The 21,968-nt window shown below is 38.9% G+C and overlaps 1 protein-coding gene across 1 annotated transcript; it reads right to left on the reverse strand.

Moving 5' to 3' along the window:
• Positions 1 to 3,984: 3,984 nt before the first annotated feature.
• LRIT3 (leucine rich repeat, Ig-like and transmembrane domains 3) lies at positions 3,985 to 20,677 on the reverse strand (the record flags this gene model as incomplete). Its single annotated transcript, XM_084877319.1, has 4 exons — positions 20,526 to 20,677; positions 17,455 to 17,924; positions 6,854 to 7,159; positions 3,985 to 5,129 (listed from the first exon to the last, which is right to left on the reverse strand). The coding sequence occupies exons 1-4, from the start codon at positions 20,639 to 20,641 to the stop codon at positions 3,985 to 3,987; spliced, it is 2,037 nt and encodes a 678-aa protein (XP_084733445.1). The 5' UTR covers positions 20,642 to 20,677.
• Between the last annotated feature and the right edge of the window lie 1,291 nt (positions 20,678 to 21,968).

Below are 21,968 nucleotides of genomic sequence, written 5' to 3' on the forward strand. Positions count from 1 at the left end.
ATCAGGTGGTCACTTCTTAAGTTATATATGCCTAATAACTATGTTGTACACCTGAAACTAATATAATATTGTATGTCAAATTTAAATTAAAAATAATTTTTTAAATCAAGGAATAACATTATTGAGAGGAGGCAGCCCATATTACTCCATCAAGTCAGGACAAATAACAATTGCTAGCTGCTGTTTGCCTTTCACACAGTCCTTTAATCAATAACCTCATAAAAAATAAACTATATTAGTTTATCAAAGTTTCTCCTTAGTTGTCATTTGTTGGCTGCTAATGACCATCACACTTATTTCTGCATGCTCAAAAACCAGCCTTTTAACAATTGGTTGTCAAACCTGCAAACCTCAATTAAGTTTTCTATAATTTCTGGAATCCGTCCTATTACCCTCTTCAAAAATAAGATAAAAATTACCCATCTCTGATCTTTGGTATCTCTCCTATTTGCCACAAGTAGACTTTTCAAAGACTACTAAAGAGTAGCTCTGAGATTATGGATGAAAACTCTGTTACCACCCTGTTACCTAATTCATTTGGCCTCGTTTTAAACATCTTGGGGTAAGTTTACTAATCTCTCATCTATATGGAGCTTAAAATTCTCACTTTTTATAAGTTTTTCTCTATATTCAATTTAAAAACATATCTAAAAAAGAGAAGGGAAAAAATAGGAGTTGAATGATTCTGCTACTTCTTTAATATGCTTTCTGTTATCAGCTCTAAGCAGTACACTTATCATTTCCTTCTTTTTGACTAAAAAAAAAAAAAGCATGCCTTATAGTTCCTATGTCAACTTTGTTTTCTTTATCCTCAATTTATTGAGAGTTTAAATAATTTTACACTTTTATAATAGATTTCTACATTCAACCTTGGTTACTCTCCCTTCTTTGTGTCTTTTACATATACGTATGAATTTTTAGATTACTAGGCAGCCATTCAACTTTCCTGAGCTATCTTCCATTTTATTTGAATTATTTCTCATTTATTCAACTAGAAGTTTTGTTGTGGTTGTTTTTTAATCTCCCTTTGTTAGCCATATCCCTTTCTGAGACTCAAGTCATTGGTTAAGAACTGTTTTCCCTGAACTTTTTATAAAAGTTTCTCGAAGTCCAGGGCACTTGTCTGACTCTGAAGCCCAGGGTGTGCTCCTCTGGCCATCATAAACTATTAGCTCAGGGTTCTCAACCATTTTTTACATCACAGCACTTCATGGATGAAAGTCTCCCTTATGACACACCCTCACATGTATCCCAAGTTTTACCAACCTCAAGAATATTTTGCCTAAAAGTAAAATCATATTTAACTGACACCTATATTGGCTATATGCCAGTTATGATTGCTCTCCACAGTCATATGGTAACATTGATAAACAAGCTGTGGATTATCCTATATAATAAAAGGCTAATGTGCAAATTGTCCTCTCTACCTGGAATTTGACCAGAGGACAGGGCCAGCTGGCCAACTGCCTGTGGCCCCTTCCCTCAACTGGCCAGCCCAATTAACCCCAATTGGGGCAGGCCAGCCGGACCCCCTCCTGTGCACAAATTATGCATTGGGCATCTAGTAAGAATATAACAGCTATGATATCATCGGGATAACCTTTTGTGTGTTTACACACACACACACACACACACACACACACACACACACACATACACACATATCACTAATTTCTGTCAAATCCAGTGTTTAGGAACAGGAACTATTTTCAATAAACCAAATCTTCCTTAATTCTACTTTTGTACACCAAAAGGTCATGGGTTCAATTCTCACTTAAGGCACTTACCTAGATTATGCATTTGATCCCCAGGGCAGCCAAACATCACATTATGTTTCTCTCTGTCTCTCTCCCTCTCCCTTCCTCTCTCTCTAAAATCAATAAAGTAACATCCTTCTTAAAAGAAAATCTGGCCCTGGGTTAAAGTGTCGACCGATAAACCCAAGGGTCCTGGGTTCAATTCCAGTCAAGGGCCCATACCTAGTTTGCAGGAGGCAACAAATTGATGTGTTTGTCTCACATCATGATTTTCTCTCTCTCCTCTCCTCCTCTCACCTCCTTCCACTCTCTCTAAAATTAGTGGAAAAAATCCTCCAGTGAGGATTAATAAAAAAATAAATAAAAAGCAAATCTGTTTCTTACATAATATATAGTGTTTGCTTAGAACTTGCTTCAAAGAATATTTAAGGTCTCCTGACACACTTTCATAAATCTATTCTAGCCAAGACCGGTTTGGCTCAATGGATAGAGCGTCGGCTTGGGGACTGAAGGGTCCCGGGTTCGATTCCGGTCAAGGGCATGTACCTTGGTTACAGGCATATCCCCAGTAGGGGGTGTGCAAGAGACAGCTGATCGATGACTCTCTCTCATCGATGTTTCTAACTCTCTATCTCTCTCCCTTCCTCTCTGTACAAAAAAATCAATAAAATATATTTAAAAAATAATAAATCTATTCTAGATTTATGATTTATACTCTAAACCTTAGATGAAAAAGGAATATAACTTTTAGTAAAGGTGGTGAACACTTTTAAAAAACCCTAAATTTTATTTTTAAAGCCCTTTTTCTTTCTAGTCATGTAACCCACTCCAATTCAATTTCCCTTATGTTTTTAACCTAGAAAATTTGACCAAATAAATCCACTGAAGCTGCTCTTCCATAATCCTAATACGTCTTTTATTGGATCTAAAAAAAAAAAAAAAAAAAAAAAAAAAAAAAGACTTTCAAAGTTTTTTTTCTTTATCAAAGAGGTCAAAATATAACATAGCATCATGTAAACAGCTTAGACGTGGTCCTTTGACTACCTGAATGTCTCTGACAAAGCAGAAGGGGCGAAAAGAAGGAGGGGCAGGGAAGAAAGAAGAGAGGGAGGGAAAAATAAGAGTAAATATCAAAATATTAAAGAAATTTTTTTTAAAATGAGCTCTTAAAAAGACCCACACAGTCTGTTAGCGAATGCAACAGTAACTATTTTTAAAATGGTCTTACTAGTTTTCATGTCCTCTTTTTAAACATATATTTGCTAATACCTGTGTTTCTAAGGACTAGGGAAATAGTTTTACTTGGGTTATGGATACAACCATACAATGTAGTAATGCACCATGGTACCAACAGCTGGAGCCCTCCCTCTCCATTGGGTTGGGTTGAGCCTTAGTCAATGAAAAGTTCTGTACTATTCCACTCTGGCCCTCGAGGCAATGGCATCAAATGTCCACAGCAAGAGCCACTCTCTGGTTATACTAATCTTTCCTCAATGTCCCCAAATCTATCTTTTAAAAATTCAGGCTTTCCTTTTTTACAACTTCTTTTCATGAATTCATTTTTAACAACTAAAACATTACCCTAAAACATATGTCTAACTTAAGACATTGAGGACCAGTAGTTTTATTGCTAGCTTTACCCAGTGGCCAGATAAGTTTCTATTGAATGTTAAAGGCACACTTTAAAATTAAATGCCCATTGCATTTTGAAGTTATTACATGTTTTTAAAATATGATTGCTCGCAAGCCTTAGATCAGAAAACACGGGCATTCTCGTAATCCGTCTGCAATGTGTTAATAAGCACTGTTCTAAAGCTTATTTCTATGTACATCTTCCACACAAAAAAATCAAGATTGTCTGTTCATTGTATGCACATATGCATAACCCAATGGGCACAGACAAAAAGGTGGTGAAGGTTTGGGGCAGGGGGCAGGTGCAGGCTAGAAGGGGTCAATGGGGGGGGGGGGGAAGGGGAATATAAGTAATACTTTCAACAATAGATATTTTATTTAAAAAATAAAAAATATTGTTCAGTTCAGAGGTCTGATGGTAGTTTTTTAAAACACAAAATCACTCCACTTGTGATTATTATGGAAGATGTGAAAATCTGTCTAAAAGTCATCCAAACAAAGAGCCAAATACACCCTCAAATTCTTCATTTTTTGGAAGATATTTTGTGCATTCATGTGTGCCTGAGCTATATAATCTTGGCAACAACAATCTGGTCTAGATCTCTTCACTTTTAAAAGTCATCCGAGATTCCACACTTGACCCAGAACAAAGCAGCAGTTTTTCAGGATCATCTCTGTGCCTTCGGGTCCAGAGTTCCCCTATGCTTTGAGACCTTGGGGAGAGGGTTTCAAACTGGATATAAGTCTCTTTTTCCAAATCTTCTTCCCAGAAGGACTCTGACTTACATTGCAGTTTGCAAACTTTATACAACAGGAAAACAATCAACGGCAAGACAACAACGCAGGCGGCACCGCTCACCGCCATAAGGAAGGGCTCTTGCGAATGACCTTCTTCAGCACCGTCGGTAGAAAAGGTGATACATTGGTCTTTCTGGGGAGGTGCCCCTTTTGGACAGACGCATGCTATGTACTGCCTACCAGGCTCCAGGCCGTCGATGGTGACTTGGTTCTTGCTGAAGTCTGCATCCAGCAGCAGCAGGTCCTGCTCCCCGTGCTTGGAATACAGCACGGTCACCTCTGAGTTAGGCACGGTGTTGATGGTGTTCCACATCAAGGTCACACTCTCCTTGGTCTCACTGACTGCCCTGAGGTTTTCTATCGTGGTATTCGTCTCCCTGGGCCTTGTTCGACCCAATGATGCCAGCTCTTCTTGTCTACTTGCACTAGCTGGGGGGCGCTGACTTCCACCCATCTCCACCTTTACATTTCTTTCCCCATCTGGAGGCAGCTGGAGGGACTGCCGGCTGGCCAGGGTGGTGCTTGTTGAAATTTTAGTGCTTAGAGCTGTGGTTGGAGAAACCATGGAGGAGGAGAATGGGTATAAGAAGAAGGAAGCAGCAGAAGGAGGAGATGAAGTAGAAGTAGAAAGAAAAGCAGAAGAAGAGGGAGAGGAAGAAGAGGAGGAAGAAGGCCAGGGAGATGGCAATGAACCAGGTGTGGATATAGACCTTCTAGATCCTGGCTGGCCTTCTCGCCCAGGGTGATCTCCATTTCTTCTTTCAGAGCTGTCTGATGCGATGGTGGTCGTGACAATACCAACCACTGTCACGGTAACCAGGGCTTCTGACATCCCAGCCAAATTTTTGGCCTTACACTTGTAATCCCCAGCATCCTTGTAAGAAATGTCTGTGAAGCTTATTACCGACCATCTGACTCCTTCCCCTGGAGATTCCTGAATTACTGGAAGAAAAAATAAGAAAAAATAAATATATATATAATTCTGTGAGGAGGAAAAAAGCAACATGCCAACTGAACAAAGAAGCAATTGTTTGGATCTACATGCGTCCCTTTTTCATAAGCCAAGAGGGAAATGGCATACAGCAAGTCCCTAATGGCAGCTGATGCTCTAGGTCATGCTAGGTGTCATGAGTCTATACAGAAAATAGTATTTTTAAGAGACATGGGACTGTGAATTGGGAGACTTGATTTTAGTAAACTTTTGTCCACTAAGTAGTATGTAATTTCAGACTTGTCAATTAGTGTCTTTAGGTCTTTGTTTCTATATTTTTAAAATAAGGGGATAAGAAAAAGTGATCTCAAAGATCCCTTCTAATTTTAATTCACTTTTGTCCACTAAGTAGTATGTAATTTCAGACTTGTCAATTAGTGTCTTTAGGTCTTTGTTTCTATATTTTTAAAATAAGGGGATAAGAAAAAGTGATCTCAAAGATCCCTTCTAATTTTAATTCACTATTGTCCTATAAAATGTTTATCACAAGGCCTTAATTTAATATTTCCACAAATATTTCTTCATTGTAATAAAATGCTATCTATCTACAGAGGGCATAGCAGATCATTTTCTGGCATGGAGGAGTCATCATTTGTATTCTCAATCTTTTATTTTATATTTAGTTTATATAAACTAGTAAATCATAGGTTCTTTTATTTGTAGAATAATATATAGTTTTTGAAAAATTGGAATTTTACTTTCCTAAACACTTAAATCTGACATATTTCCATTCTGTCTTGATTTCTGAAGCTTTCTGAAAACAAATACACTAAGCAGTATTCCGAGAGCCCCAAGTTTAACTCACACCTCAAGGCATGGACCATTTACTATCTATTTGTAAGGATAGTAAGCCTTGAATTTCTTTTTATCAAGTTTCATTATTTGAACCTTGATTTAATTTAACTTTCAGGAGTTTTAAGAGTAGATTGCTCATCAGAATATTACTATAGAAACTGAGGCCAAAGCATTGGCTTGGACATAGTAGGATCTGAAAAGTCTATGAAAACAATATTTCTAAAAGTTATACTTTTTTATTCACAATAATGTTTGCATGTAATTATTTACACAATCATTTAAAATGAGAAACTGATATGAAAATCCCTTCTGAGGAAATTGCAATCATTATACGTACGTTTTAAAGTGAGCCATATCCAAGATGACAAAGCAAGACAAAGGCCTTCCATGCAGTCATTCATGCAATAGATCATGTTTTCTAAGAAAAGAATCAAATTCTCTAATTTCTGCCGAAACTGGTTTGGCTCAGCGGTAGAGCGTCGGTCTGCAAACTGAAGGGTCCCAGGTTCGATTCCCGTCAAGGGCATGTATTATACGTTGGTTGCGGGCACATCCCCGGTGTGGGGTGTGCAGGAGGCAGCTGGTCGATGTTTCTCTCTCATCGACGTTTCTAGCTGTCTATCTCTCTCCCTTCCTCTCTGTGAAAAATCAATAAAATATATTTTAAATTCTCTAATTTCATCTATGTAGTTAGTCAGATACCAACTGAGGAAAATATTAACTAAGAAAATGAACTTTCAAATCCCTTTTACCTAACACTCTTGGCATATTTTATTAGAATTAACAAGCAGATTACAAATATTCCCCAAACTGAGATTAAATATAGATCTTTGAAAACTTTGTTTCAACATGGCACCCAAATTAAAAAAAAAAAAAATACCTGTGTAATTAACAGGCGAGTGGTCAGATCTGCTCCATGTGAGTTGCGGGGTGGGGTAGCCAGTGCCATCACACCGCAGCAGGACATTACTGCCCAGAGTAGACGTGATTCGGGTGGCCGAGGTCATCACCGATGGCTTCACACACTGATCCAGCTCAGCCCGCTGGAATAAAATCCCTGTCAGGTGCTCGGGCTCACTGCAGACCATCAGTGGATCAAGAAGTACTATGGCAGGATCAGCAACTTTGGATATCTCAATCATTTGGGAAATGTGACAGTCACAGAACCACGGGTTGTCCTGCAGACCTAACCCAGAAGGAGGAAAAGGCTGGTAAAGGTTATTCTGATGGCCTTAGTTTACATCACAGCCTCTTGGAGAAGCAGGTGTTTGCACGGTCTCCCTAAAAACAGAAGTGCACTCAGGGATGAAGTGGAGTCGCCTTTCTATCAGTTTTGCCCTGGATCCAGTCACGTGAATGAACAAGTCCTCTCAGTTCAGATCATGAAGGGTCATAGCTAATAGTCATTGAGCACTTACTCTGTACTTTGTTCTAAGCACTTACTAGTATTTTCTCATTTAATCCTAACAACCCTATATAGAAGACAGTATTTGTTATTCACCCTGTAAAGATGAAGAAGCTAAGACACAGGAAAACCAATAATTTGACCCAGGTCACATAGCTAATTAGCGTCAGAGCCAAGATTTGAATCCTAGTAACACAGAATGTCATAAACAAAGTGATAGAGATACTTCTAGGGTGCTATGAAATTACTTATATTATTACTAGAGGCCCAATGCACAAAAATTTGTGCACTTAGGGCGGGAGGGAGGGCATCTCTCAGCCCAGCCTGCATCCTCTCACAGTCCAGTGGCAGTCGGACATCCTTAGCACTGCAGAAGAGTCAGGAGAGGCTCCCACCACCACTGCTGCACTCCACCTGGCTTGTGGCTTAACAGAGCTCCCTCTGTGGGAGTGCACTGACCACCGGGGGCAGCTCCTGCATTGAGCGTTTGCCTGGTTGTCAGTGCATGTCATAGCAACCGGTCGTTCCCAGTAGTTCTGCCATTAAGGTCAATTTGCATATTACCCTTTTATTATATAGGATAAGTATTATAGGATGCTAAGAGGGACCTAACTCAGCCTGCACTGCATCATGATTGTGTGTGATCTGAAGACATATTAAGGTAGCACAACTTTGGTACAGCAAAAGCATTGAGTGAGATGCAGATAATGTCAGAGATAAGACTGGAAAGATTGGTAGAGGTTAGAACATGGCTTGGCATGAATTTCATCTGTTGTAGCCATGAAGATATATTGCCCAAATTCCCCTTCTGGAGAGAATCAGCCACCAGGAACAAAGTTGGTTGACAACCTCCTGTTGCAAGTGCCTTCAGGATCTGCCTCAGCTGTCAGAGTTATTAGCCGAGATGTGCTGGCCTTCCAAAAGACTGTCAGTGTGAGCTTAAAGAAGAGTGAGGAAAATGCTACTGGAAACTAAGGGAAGGAGACCCTTGTTATGGGAGTGGCAAAGTTTAGCAACACTGTCACCTGTGTTTAACAGGAAATGTAGGAAACATACTCAATAAATAAAAGTTCTAGCTAAGGACATTTCCACACTGAGTGCTGCCTGGTATCTTCTTGCTGCTCATAATAAACTGTAAAGAGACATCAGATAAAAGAAGATATGAAGTGTAAATATAAAATATTTTTATATATAAAAGCTAATATAGATATAAAAGAACCAAAACCTGCTGGGTCCATAATAAAATTGTTTCAGTACGAAGATTCCTCAAAAAATTAAAAATAGAACTGCCTTATGACCCAGGAATTCCACTTCTGTGTATATATATATATCTGAAAAAAACTAAAATACTAATTGAAAAGAATATGTGCACCCCATTATTTACAATAGCCAAGGTAAGGAAGCAACTCAAATGTCCATCAATAGACCATTGGATAAAAAGGCTGTGGTATCTGCATACATTGGAATATTAACCAACAATAAAAAGAATGAAATCCAATATATGTGGCAACATGGATGGGCCTGATGGGTACCGCTAAGTGACATAGTCAGACAGAGAAAAACAAATACCATATGATTTCACTTATATGTGGAATCTAAAGAGCAAAATAAACAAACAAACAAAAAAAGCAGACTTATAGATACAGAGATCAGACTGATAGCTGCCAGATTGGAGGGGATTTGGAGGGCTGGGTGAAGACTGTGAACGCATTAGGAAGAACAAATTAGTAGTTACAAAATAGTTATGGGATGTAAAGTAGCATAGGGAATATAGTCAATAATATTATAATAACTACCTATGGTGCCAGGTGGGTACTTGAAATATTGGGGGGATTACTATGTAAAGTACAGAATTGTCTAAGTCTTATGCTGTACACCTGAAACTAATACAAAATAATATTGAATGAGAACTATAATTGAAAAATAAAAAAATAATAAAACTTTTTTTTTTTATGCTGAGCCTCTCCAAAATTTTCAAATTAAAAAAGAGCTTCAGAATGAAAATTAATCCAGTGTGAGTGGGACCATAATAGCATTTGCTAAGGTCTCAGAGGGATCTGAGATGGTGCTTCAGAGCCTGCAGTCAGACAAAGTCTCTCTAAGGATCTTAAGGGTGATGTCCCATAGCAGCCTCCCACAAAGCCCCAGGTTGAAAGGATTTATCTCTGGAAGATTTGAGGTTGTGACTTTTTACTAATGGAGTGGATTATACAATGATTCCTAAGGAGAAATGACAGAATTGCAATTTTAAAAAATTCTAACCATGGTGGAAGATTTAACTGTTCACTATAAATTCTAGATTCCTATTTATGCCTATCTATAATTAAAAAAAGCATAATATGCTAATTAGACTGGACATCCTTCTGGATGACCTTCTGGACGAAGTCAGAGCTGCAAGGGCAGCCACGGTCCCAGGTGCCAGAGGAAGCCAGTGCCGGCAGCCGGGGGAAGGAAGGCCTGCTCTTGCATGAAGTTCGTGCATTGGGCCTCTAGTTTTTATTATAATAGCACTTCATGACTGATGGTTATTTTCTGCCAGCATTGATAAGCATTTACTGTGTGTGTTTTTTCAACTATCTTAACAATTCCTTTTCTTTCATGGTCAATTACCTTAGACTTCTTTCTCTTACAATTAGTCCCGTGAATCTATGACCATTTCCCTAATATTGATTTGAATTCTATTCAACCTGCCAACAAACATCAAATTCATCCTGTCATGTAATAATAGGTGTAGAATACTTTATACTTTCAAAGCACCTGCTGTCCAAGACTTTTTCTTTATAAGATAACAATACCAGTTGACAGTTATTGATTGCATCCTCTGTTGCAAAGACTGTATTTGTCAAGAATTGTAAAAGGTCCAGAGTGACCAACTCATCCCAGTTCCCCAATTTCTTAGAAGTTGGCAGAAGACACAAGACTCCTGTTCAGAGATGAAAGACAGTTTATTACTCATAGCTCTGAAGGGAGAGGTTATCCTTATTGCACTGGGCAGTAAGCAAGCCTACCCTTTGCTCTGGAGGGGGACATACCCCTACCTTTCAAAGCTACTCTCTACACAAATATTCTTGAAAAGGTTGTTCAGAACAAAGGGCAGTCAGTGCCTGCCTCTGCTCAGAAGATATGCAGAGATGTGAGGGACAATGACACATTATCTGCCAACAGTGCTCAGCATGCCAAAGGATCTGTCTGACAACAGCATGAGGTGGATGACATTAGTATCATCCTCACTTTAAAGAGGAGAAAACCAATGCTCTGGGAGGTTAAGGCGTCTGCCCAACTGGAATGCAGTCAGGATTTGAACCTCACTATCCTGACCTTAAAGCTCTCATTCTCCACCACCGTGTCTATGTCTTACACGGACCTCAGGAAGCTACTATGATTTTTCCAATTTCACACCAAAGAACATTAAAGCACAGAGATCATTTTCGTGGCTTTGTAAGTAGTCCTAATCCCATACACTGTAGCCTTCTATCTAATACTCCTACCGTAACTCATTTCTTCATCACCTAAAAACAGCTAGAGCCACAGGTGGCAGTGAGAAGTACTCTTATCTACAAATAACCAATGTCCAAGCAGTGGTATCTGGAGTACAAACGTCTACATAGGGAAAGATCAAAGAGCTGTAACATTAGCAGTGTCATTCGAGCCTTGAAACTGTTATAAAAATGTGTTAACAATGAAGTAAAATTCTTTTAAAAATTAATCCAACTGGCTATATCTAAAAGTTATGTAAACCAGGGAAATAGTTGTTTCAAATCCCTCAAGAACAAAACGTGCATTTATTCCAGTTTTGAAATATCTAAGGTCAAAGGTACAACTTAAAAAACCTGAATAACAGCCATCTAAGTGCTGAACACATTCATCAAGTGTTTTTTCTTCTGGGGACAAAGGTACAAGAGCCCTCCAGAGTTAAAGTGTTACTTGTACTGCATTCCTTCAAAGCAACGTGCCAACCACAGCCACAGCAATTTGCATTAATTAATTTATTTTAGATTGCTATTCTTGGCCAGGGCCAGATGGACTTTGCCTTATCTTTTTTCTAAAGGGGTAAATGCTTTCCATGCATCGCAGTAATTGGATTAAATGGGCTAACAAAAAGTAAATAAAAACAGATGGATAGCCGAAGCCGGTTTGGCTCAGTGGTAGAGCGTCGGTCTGCAGACTGAAAGGTCCCGGGTTCGATTCCGGTCAAGGGCATGTACCTTGGTTGCAGGCACATCCCCGATAGGGAGTGTGCAAGAGGCAACTGGTCGATGTTTCTGTCTCATCGACGTTTCTAGCTCTCTATCTCTCTCCCTTCCTCTCTGTAAAAAATCAATAAAATATATTTTTTTAAAAATAGTTTCTAAAAACAGATGGATAGATACAGAGAACAGACTGACAGCTGTCCGAGTGGAGAGGAGTTGGAGAGCTGCGTGAAAAAGATAAAAGCATTAAGCAAAAATAAAAAAAAATTAAAAAACACCTCAACAACACAGATGAGAGTATAGTGATTACCAGGGAAAAAGGGGGGTGGGAAAAGGTAGCAGAGGATAAAGAGGAGACAAAGGGGATGGAAGGAGAGTTGGCTTAGGGTGGTGAACACACAATACAATATACAGATAATGTATTATAGAATTGTACACCTGAAACCTATATAATTTTATTAATCAATGTCACTTCCAATAAATTCAATAAAAAGTAAAAACAAATAAATAATAAGTAAATAAGCATTTAAAGAATAAAAGAGGATATCCCAGGAGATGGACTATGATTAGAAGCTTGACCCCGCCTCTTTATCAGCTGGTGAAGAGGATGTTGATTACAGTCCCACCTCACGTGGTTTTTCAGAAGGCTGAGATGCCCCAGGAGTCCTCAGAAGGGCACCTAGCAAGGGGTAAGCCTTAGCTATGTGGAACTTGCTACCATGTTTCCCCGAAAATAAAACATCCTCCAAAAATAAGACCTACTTACAGGTTTCCTTCTGAGTGAAATATAAGGCATCCCCCCGAAAATAAGGCCCTCCTAGTCTCTGTCTCAGAATGAAAATTAATTTACCATAAACTTTGTGAAACCTAAACTGCAAGTGTTGTGACTTGGGTGAAAAATTCATGGGAGAAAATCACTGACAGTTGCATTGCAAATGCACTGTGAGCAGGCTACCTTGACAAGAAGTACTCATTTAAAGACAGTGCTATTGCTAAACATGAGAGATTTGGTTCACTGATTCTGAAAGAAATGGAGTCACAAGAAATTCAGCAGGAAATTCAGGAATTGGATTGTTATGATGATGTTCCAGAAGATGATGACATGATTGTCATTGAATAAATGAGTAAATTCTTGATACTGTAGGATTCACAGTTTGTCTGATTTGTGTTGACAACTACCGTACTACCGTACCGTATACAGGTAATACATTTCCTTTATTTTCATTTAACAATAAATGTGTACCGTATTCTTCTTCATGGAAAAATAAGACATCCCCTGAAAATAAGACCTAACGCTTCTTTGGGAGCAAAAATTAATATCAGACACTGTCTTATTTTCGGGGAAACAGGGTAGCAGAGGAGAGGCACATCCATAGGGATTGAGGAGTGTTTGCTGAATTAAATGAATGCCATTTCAAAAATTCTGTGAAAGTACCAGTGCCACCACAGCCCTTCAGGTGAACTCCATTCTGATTATGGAAAAACCCGTGTTTAAAGGATAGCAATTTGGGTACCAGGGAAAAACACCCAAAAAGGCATTGAATACCTCTCCTACTGCAGGCTTTTTCCTCCAAGATAAACAGTGTAAGGCCTATGGAGCCTGCCTACATAAATATTTGCTTATTCTCGAGGAAGAAGCCAGGGAAATTTACCTGTATTGCAACTCAAAAGTCTAATCTAGTTTCATAGTTAGTTTAAATGCTTACTTGCAGGACACTAGTTTATGTTTTGTGGCTACCTTAAAGGACAATTTTATTAAGTTGGTATTTTCACTCATGTGGAAGAGAGGAGGGAGTAATGGAAAAGCCTCTGCCTAAATTTCCATTAAATAAATACAGGATATAAAGAGCTCAGAAAAGTAATGCATTTGGGAGGAAAGTGAGTCTGGTATTATTACATACTATACCCCGAGTTACAAAGGAGTGAGGAGGAAGAGCATGGATGCCAGTGCCAAACAGCCTGCACTCATATCCCAGCTCCATCACCACGTGGTGAGCGAATTTGGTCAAGTGGCTTAGCTTGTGCCTCATTTCCTCATCTATAAAATGGGGATGAAATGGTATTTACAACAGGGTTAATATGAGACTAGAAGAAGACATACCTGTAAAGTATAAGAATTAGGCTTGTCCCTGAGTAAGCACTCCATCAATGTTAGCCATTTCTATTACTATTATATTACAATTAGAACCTTCATCTGCTGACAATCATAAACACTGGACAATAAAAATGAAATAGAAGCAGATTGTGTCCCAGTCTAATAAGACACAAGTAAATTTTCCAGGGCGCCTGGGAAGATATAATTGCTACAGTGAAATACTGAGTTCTAGAAAATCTAGGATCAGTTCTCATTGCCTTTGTTTAATGATGAGTTTTGAAGACTCAAATACATTTCAACAAAAGCAATACTAAATCCATTTAAATGCTGACACAGCATTTTCTCTTTTTTTTATTTAAAAAAAAAATCTCAAATTATCTTTTCTTCATACTTGACTTCAGCTAATATTTTATATGGTCAATAGGGATTCCTGGGACAAATTTAGCATCTAGTTGCTTCTCACTCCAAAATCGTTATAAGTTACCTCACTAGCCAAAAGCTCACTAGTTATTTAGAAGTACAGCCTCATCTCATGGACACACTTTGTGCCCTGATAACAGAGCCTTACTGTTGTGAGGGAGTTTACATTTTAAGAACCCAAGACAGAAAGACCGGGCAAAGATAGTTGTGAGGCACCCTCCCACAACCACATCAAAATTACATCTACACCACAGAACAACCATCTGCCTTAAATCTGGATGAATGGTACTAGAGAATTAAAGAATAAAGCACATCAAATCTGGTAAGAGGAGCAGATGCATGTAACAGGCTGGTCCTATACCCAAGCATGGCTTTTTTTCTTTTTTTTTTTTTTTTTTTTTTTTAAATAGAGGGCTATCTTGGCTATGGAGATGTCCCATGAAGAGCAAGGGGGCCCAGTCTTACATCAGACCCTCCAATGCTGGGAAAAGAAGTCCCCATAACTTTGGGCTGTAAAAACCAGAGGGAATTGTGGCTGAGTGACAGAGGCTCCTGGAAAACCAGGAATTCCTCTTAAAGGGCCAGAGCATATATTGGACTCATTTCCTCTGAGACCCAGCAGCTTTGGGGCAGCAGCTTGAAAGGATCCCAGGACAAATAGGGAGGAACTAATCTGTCTGACATCAGGGCAAAAACTAGGCAGCAGCTTTCTCCCAGACAGAGGTGCTAGAAGAAGTAATTGTTCCTTTGCTGAGACTTCCCCACTACAGTGCTGACATTGTCACTATATCTGAGTCTCTGGCCCACACTGTTCACCCAGACCTGGTTATTCCCTGAGACCCCACCCAATTTGTAACCTCACCCAAGCTGTTTGCAGTGGCTTTCCCATATGAATGGTCTGTCCTTTCCTAAAATCTCTCAAACAAGCAGCTGCTGGCCTCAACATGTCCCATACCTCATGATAAGTGGCCCCAGGCCCAGCACTCGCAGCAGCCAGCCTTGGTTCATAGCTTGGACTCTCTGAGGCACCTTCAAACACAACACAAGTAGCAACTATCTGCAGATCGCACTGTAGCTCATGCCAGGTGGCCCCATGCATGGCACAAGCAGTAGCTGGATTTGTATCTCACGAAAGGCCCCAGAGCCAGTACACCTAGTGATCAGCTTCAGACCATGCTAGATTACAACCCTATCACATCCACATATGACACACTCAAGGGGTAGACTTGGAGAGCACCAAAGCCCCACTGAAGCAAGTCCTGCTTCATAGGGGTGTGTCATGCACAGCAGCTCTTCCACTATAATCATACTGGTCCTCACAGCTAATTGGCCTGGGGTCAATCCTTCCCAGTGACCAAATAGCAATCAAGGCTCAACAACAACACAACAGTGCACACAGCTCAGGTGACTGGGAAGGCTGAGCCACTGGGATCTATATGACACTTACTACATAAGGCCAATCTACCAATTCCAGCAAACATAGCAGCTCTACCTAATATATAGAAACAACATAGAAGCAACCAGAATGCAGAGACAAAGAAACATGTCACAAATGAAAAAAATGGAAGCAAGCAAAATACTGGATACAGAATCAAAACAATGGTTATAAGGTTACTCAAGAATCTTAGTGAGAGCTTCAAGAACTTAGTGAGACTTTGAAGGATCTTGGTGAGAATTTCAAAGATAAGAAAGGACCAGTCAGAAATTAAGCATACACTAACTAAAATAAATAATAATTTATAGGATAATAGAGGATTCTGAGAACAAATCAATGATTTGAAAATATGAGGAAGAAAAAAAAAAAAAAAAAACACTCAGAAGAACAAAAAGAAAGAACAACCCAAAAATATGAAGAGAGTGAAAGGAATGTCTGGGGCAACTTCAAATGTAACAAAATCCTCATCATGAGATTACCAGAAGGAGAAGAGAGGGAACAAGAAATTGAAAAATCTACTTGAAAAAATAATAAGAGGAAACTTCTCTTACCTGATATATGAAATAAAACATAAAAGTCCATGAAGCACGGAGAGTCCCAAACAAGAGGAACCCAAAGAGGCCCATACCAAGATAAATCATAATTAAAACACCAACGGTTAAAGACAAAAAGAGAATCTTAAAAGAAGCAAGAGAAAAGCAGTTAGTTACCTAAGGGAGCACCCATACAACTGTCAGCTGATTTCTCAACAGAAACTTTGCAGGTAATAAAGGAGTGGCAAGAAATAGTCAAAGTGATGAATAGCAAGGACCTACAACCTAGATTACTCTACCCAGCAAAGTTATCATTTAGAATTGAAGGTCTGGTAAAGAACTTTACAGACAAGAAACAGCTAAAGGGGTTCTTCCCTACCAAACCAGTATTACATGAAATGTTAAAGGGTATTCTTTAAGAAAAAGAAGAAAGATTAAAAATATAAACAATAAAATGGCAATAAATACATATCTATCAACAATTGAATCTGAAAATAAAAATAAATGAACAAGGAATCTAATAAACAAAAAACGTGATATATAAAATAGAACCAGAGGCATGGAAACATGGAACAGACTAATGGATCTCAGAGGAAAGGGGAAGGGGGAGCAGAAAGAGATTAACCAAAGAACTTATATACATACATGCATTATCCATGGACACAGACAATAGGGTGGTGAAGGCCTGAGGAATGGCAGGATCCAGGTGAAGAAGATAATTGGGGGGAGGAAACAGGGTGATAATCTCAACAATAAAGTTTTTTTTTTAATAAAATTTTAAAAAGTAACACCCAAGGCAAATATCCCTAGAACCTAAACAAAGTCAAGATTGAAATATATAAAACTAATCACAATTAAATTAAGAGACTATGTGCATTAGGAGATCTATTTGGGGCCAATAAAATAACTGCAATCTTCATCATTTCTTTTTAGGTTACAAAAATTTGGCTGCTATCCTCCCTAACTAACTAAACTGCTGCCACCTCATACAGATAGTGATGCCCCTCTCCCCTCCTGCAGAAGCTGATGAAGGGTTGAAAAGAGACCAGAGCAGAAGGTGGACCATGGCAGGATGGAGCATCAGTGTCCTCAGAAGAACCAGGGTAGGTTGGTGGATTTTGTCACTCAGCTCCGGGCTCTCTAATAGCGGCATTAGTCTCTGCGTTTATGAATCCAACTCTCCTCCCAACTTCAACACACACACACACACACACACAACCATTATACCTACACAGGATAGATGGGTAAATTGACTTAGGTCAACTGATAAAGTGCTATTCCACGCAAAGGGCAAGTACAGAATAAGAAACCAAACTCAATAACCAAGAAACGATTGCACAACTGAGCAATATGCTGAGTGAATTATCTGGACCTGAGAGGAGCAGAGAGGCTTGTGAGCTTACCAAGAATAATTCTTGCTGAAAGCTTCCGGCTTCCAGACGATGTTGTAAGTACATGGGACCAGCTCTCCAGGAATTCTGGTGGCAGTGTGGTTAGTCTGTTGCTTGATAAATCCAAGTAGGTGAGGTTCTTCAGGTACCTGGCTGCCCCATTTGGCACACTGGTTATTTGGTTGTTGTGCAAATCCAGGATTCTTAGACGGGGCATGTACAGCAGAGATGCCCAAGGGAAGGCAGCGAGAGAATTCCCATCCAAGCGCAACTCATGCAGCTGCCCCAGGTTGTAAAAGCTGCTGGCCTCAAGGCTAGACACAGAATTGTAAGTCACCCAGAGGTACTGGAGCTCCACCAGGTAGTAGAAGGCCTCGGCGGGGATCGTGCGGATGACGGTCTTCTCTATGCGAAGCTTCGCAGTGTCCACGGGGAAGTTCAGGGGGAGCTCATTCATATCTTGGTCATTACACAGCACTGTCCTAGTGTCACAACAAGAGCAGTGGGAGGAGACCTGCTTTCCGAGACCCATTGGAAAAAACAATGCTCATTTGAAACATGCATCAAATGAAAACTCCTTACTGGTTTTCACAAAATATTTGTGGAGCCTGGTTGACCTGTTCATTAATAGTTTGCCATCATTATCTTCTTCTATGTTAAACCATATGACATAGCCATTTCTGTAGGTTAAAAATGATCAAAGATAAGAAATTTCATACGGCTCACCTACTATTGATGAAGTTCTTTATAAGTCAGGCCTGTCCATCACACACCATATTCATTACCTTATTTAATTGCTGGGCAGCCCTGTGAGGTAAAGGCTGGGTAAGAGGTAAAGGCACCAGCTCTGGAGCTGGTTTGATTTTGGCTCAGATCTAAGCTCATGCCATCTCTTTTGTGGCAAAGTCCATCCTCACCAATGGCCCCATATAGGATGGTTAGGATGGTTCATGGAAACGCATGTAAAGTTTTATACCTTCCTGACACATAACAGGCATTCAGGGGGTGCCTGCTATTTTTATCATCAATCTTCTTTTTACAGCTAAAGTAACTGAGGCCTATCACCATTAGGGAACTTGCCAAGGTTACATAGCTAGTGGGTCACACAGCCACCTTCCAACCCACATTGGTCCAACTTCAAAGTGCACACTTCACCTCTTCACGAAATGGCCCATTTTTAAAGAATCCCCTGCTGAAGTTATAAATTGATCTCTTTTAAGGAAGGAAGGAGCAAGTATTCGCAGTAGAGGCTTAAAGCTGAGCTCTATTTTAACAATGTGACTTGTGCATTGCTTCCAGCCCAAGGAATAAACCAGAAACTACAAGTTTATTATGTTCACCATTCAGTAACTTAAGTGACCTTGAGCAGGTCACAGTGTGACCTTGCTCAGTGGCACATGTAAAATAGGCATAGAAAAAACAAGCATGCCCCATGTGTAGGTATAAAATATGAAGAATCAGAGAATTTAGATGCATTGTAACTTTAAATCTATTAATCTCCCATTGCATACTCATTTCCTTTGGACTGCTGAAAATGAACAATGAAACATAAATTATAATGCATTATACATGTAGTAAACAAATCAGCCATTCGGTGAAATATATCACATTAAATGGGTGAACTTTAAAAGCAGCCTACCAGGTAAAGAGGGGTAAACACAGCGTAAAGCTGTGATGTCCTGCTAGCTAGCATCTCCTGTCTGTAACTTCAGGGGAAGACCATTCGGAACTATCAGAATTCTATGAGGACACTTCCTATTCTTCATCTCTGCTCTCTCTATCACAAATTTCAGTGCTACTTGAGACCAGAATGATCCAATTTCTACTCATTAAGTTAGCATTCCAGTGTAATGGAGGAAAGCCTGGATTGGAAGCTGAAAGACCCCGTGTCTTTATCAGCTCTGAGCGGTGACCTTGCACAGTCCTTTAGCCTCCACTTGGCTTCGTTTCTTCACTTGCAATAGAAATAAATTCTTTCTAGAGTTCTTGCCAAGAATAATACACTACGGTTTTCATAAAATCCATCAATAATGGGGCCACCATTGGAAAGGAAACATTTCTGGGTTGTATCTTAGGTACCCTGGCGTGAGCTGTGAGTGCTACCTAGCTTTTGCCAAGTAGGGCTTTGTAATTTGTTATATTCTTCTCACTGTCTTAAACCACCTAGTAAATCTCTCAAAAAGATACCAAGAGTTACTAAAAGTTTATAGAATAACAAGACAAACTACTCAATAATATGTTTAAATTTTTACTAATTTGTTTAAAGGTATAGAACATAACTCGAGTGACTCAACAAATTACTTTAAGAGGCTCACTGTTCAAATAACCTCAAAAGTCACAAAACCATCAACAAAGTCACACAAAACATCTGATTTTGTCATGAAATATCCTTTTTTAAAAAATTATGGTCTACCATGGTTAGCTAACAAACGTTCCTTTTGCATTTAATTTCTATCTCAAAGGACTCATGTATATTATGAGTATTTAATTATTTTCACTTCACAGGTAGATGTTAAAGCAACCCAGAGATTAAATAACTTCTGTGAGGCCCGACAGTGTCAGCAACTGATAGAGTTGATTCTTATCTTTCAAACCTCCTTTCTTTGTAAATTCCAATATCTTAAAATGAAAAATTCTAATTATGAACGTCTGTAATTTCACTCTTATAAGAGTCCTTTTTGCTTTCTAAAGTCTATCTGGTTGGTATGAATAACCCTCAAAATGAAATGGAAAACTTGGGAAGCAAATGATCTGGGCACCTCCTGATCGGCCCTGCTCTCTGTGTCAGGCTGAGCGGGCCACACACACTTCAGCTGGACCTCCTGAAGTGAACATTTTCTGAACACAAGTGCAATGAACATTTTTGTATGTGTCTGAAGCTCTCAAATAAAAATTAGGAGCTTTTAAGAGCTAAACTTCTGAAAATAAAAGCATAGAGTTAGCAAACAGTATTAACACAACTAAGTTAAAACTTATGTAAATTAAACCTTCTCTCCTCTGATTTCTGATCAACAGTTTGCTTTCAAATAAGGCTGATAGTGGAGTCCCTTTCCTCTGAATCATTAGGACACTTAGTAGCATACCTTGATCCCATGCCATCATTTCTGCCGTGATAATCGCAGGTGCACTGTGAAGGACATAAACAACTCACTCCTTCCAAAAAGCTAAGCACAACGCCCAGACATGCTAAGAGACGCATTGCTCCTTTTAGAGGTTATTGGAACAAAAGGTAAAGACCAAATCCTAAGCATTCAGAGGCTGGTGTGCCTGGAACACAAACAGCCATTTAGTAAGAGCAGATTACACAGGATTAGCTGAGATCTCTAGTTACTACTTAACCTTCAAGTGTATTTTGCAGGGGTTCAATCTTCCTAGCCTTTGAATGTGGTTTCAGGAAAGTAACACGTTATAAAAAAAGTGAAAACCAAACAAGTTAAGAAAATTTCAATAGTTGCTTGTATCTAGATTTGCAAAGAAATGCCTATTAAATTCCTTTCCTATGGATGTAATTGCTAAGTACATGATATAAAATTGATTTAGAATAGAGTTATCAATATTGCCAAGTATTGGCTATCTTCAAAAATAAAGTAGACAAAGTCTGGTACCTAGATTTTTTTTTTTTAGACTAAATGCCTCAATCCACCAGTGAAGGATGGACCTAGGGCTCCAGTTAGTGTGTCCTGTGGCTCGTGCAGGTCATCTCAGCACAGTGTAAGGCTCCTCCCAGCTCTTATTTCCACCAAAAGCTACCATCTCTCTTTATGAATATGTTTTATTCTAAGCTCTTTTCCCAAATTATGGGCATCAAACCATAGCTAAAGATGAACTGATATGTCTTTTAGCAAAGTTATGCTCTATCAAAAAAAATAAAAAGGTAAATTGAAGTTAAAAAATTACCTGAACACCCATAAGGTGGGAAGAATCCACAGCCATAATCAAGGGTTTATGTGTTTATATTACAAATATATATGGCACTTAATCTTCCTATTAAGTGGTTCTATCCATCATTTTGAAACCAAAAACTCTTTTAAAAGAATCAATTTTATAAAAGTAAGAATACTATGGGAGATATTATTTAAAACTAATAGAACACATATAGAAACAATAAAGTCAGAAAAATTTGCTCAATTAAAATAAAATACTACATATTTTAAATGTTCACTAAACAATCGTGTATTATCTTGCTATGCTTAATAGTTATTTAAAGTGGCAATTATGTGACTACAAATTTACTCAACATTCAACAAATATTTTATTGAGTGCCTACTATGTGCCAGGCAAAACAGGTGTGGCATGCTCAGGACGTATCAAAGAACAAACATACATCTAAATTAACAGGCATAAAGTTTCAGTTAAGCAAGATGAATAAGTTCTAGAGATCTGTTGTGCACTGTTGTACTTATACTGTATTATACACTGAAACATTTGTTGAAGGGGTAGATCTCATGTTATGCTCTTAACACAATAAATTTCAAACAAACAAAAAGATAGGGGGGAAAAACATACATAAACCCCCACTCTGACTA

The sequence above is a fragment of the Pipistrellus hanaki genome (assembly GCF_964339955.1).
Source record: "Pipistrellus hanaki genome assembly, chromosome: 1".
Lineage (NCBI taxonomy): Eukaryota > Metazoa > Chordata > Mammalia > Chiroptera > Vespertilionidae > Pipistrellus > Pipistrellus hanaki.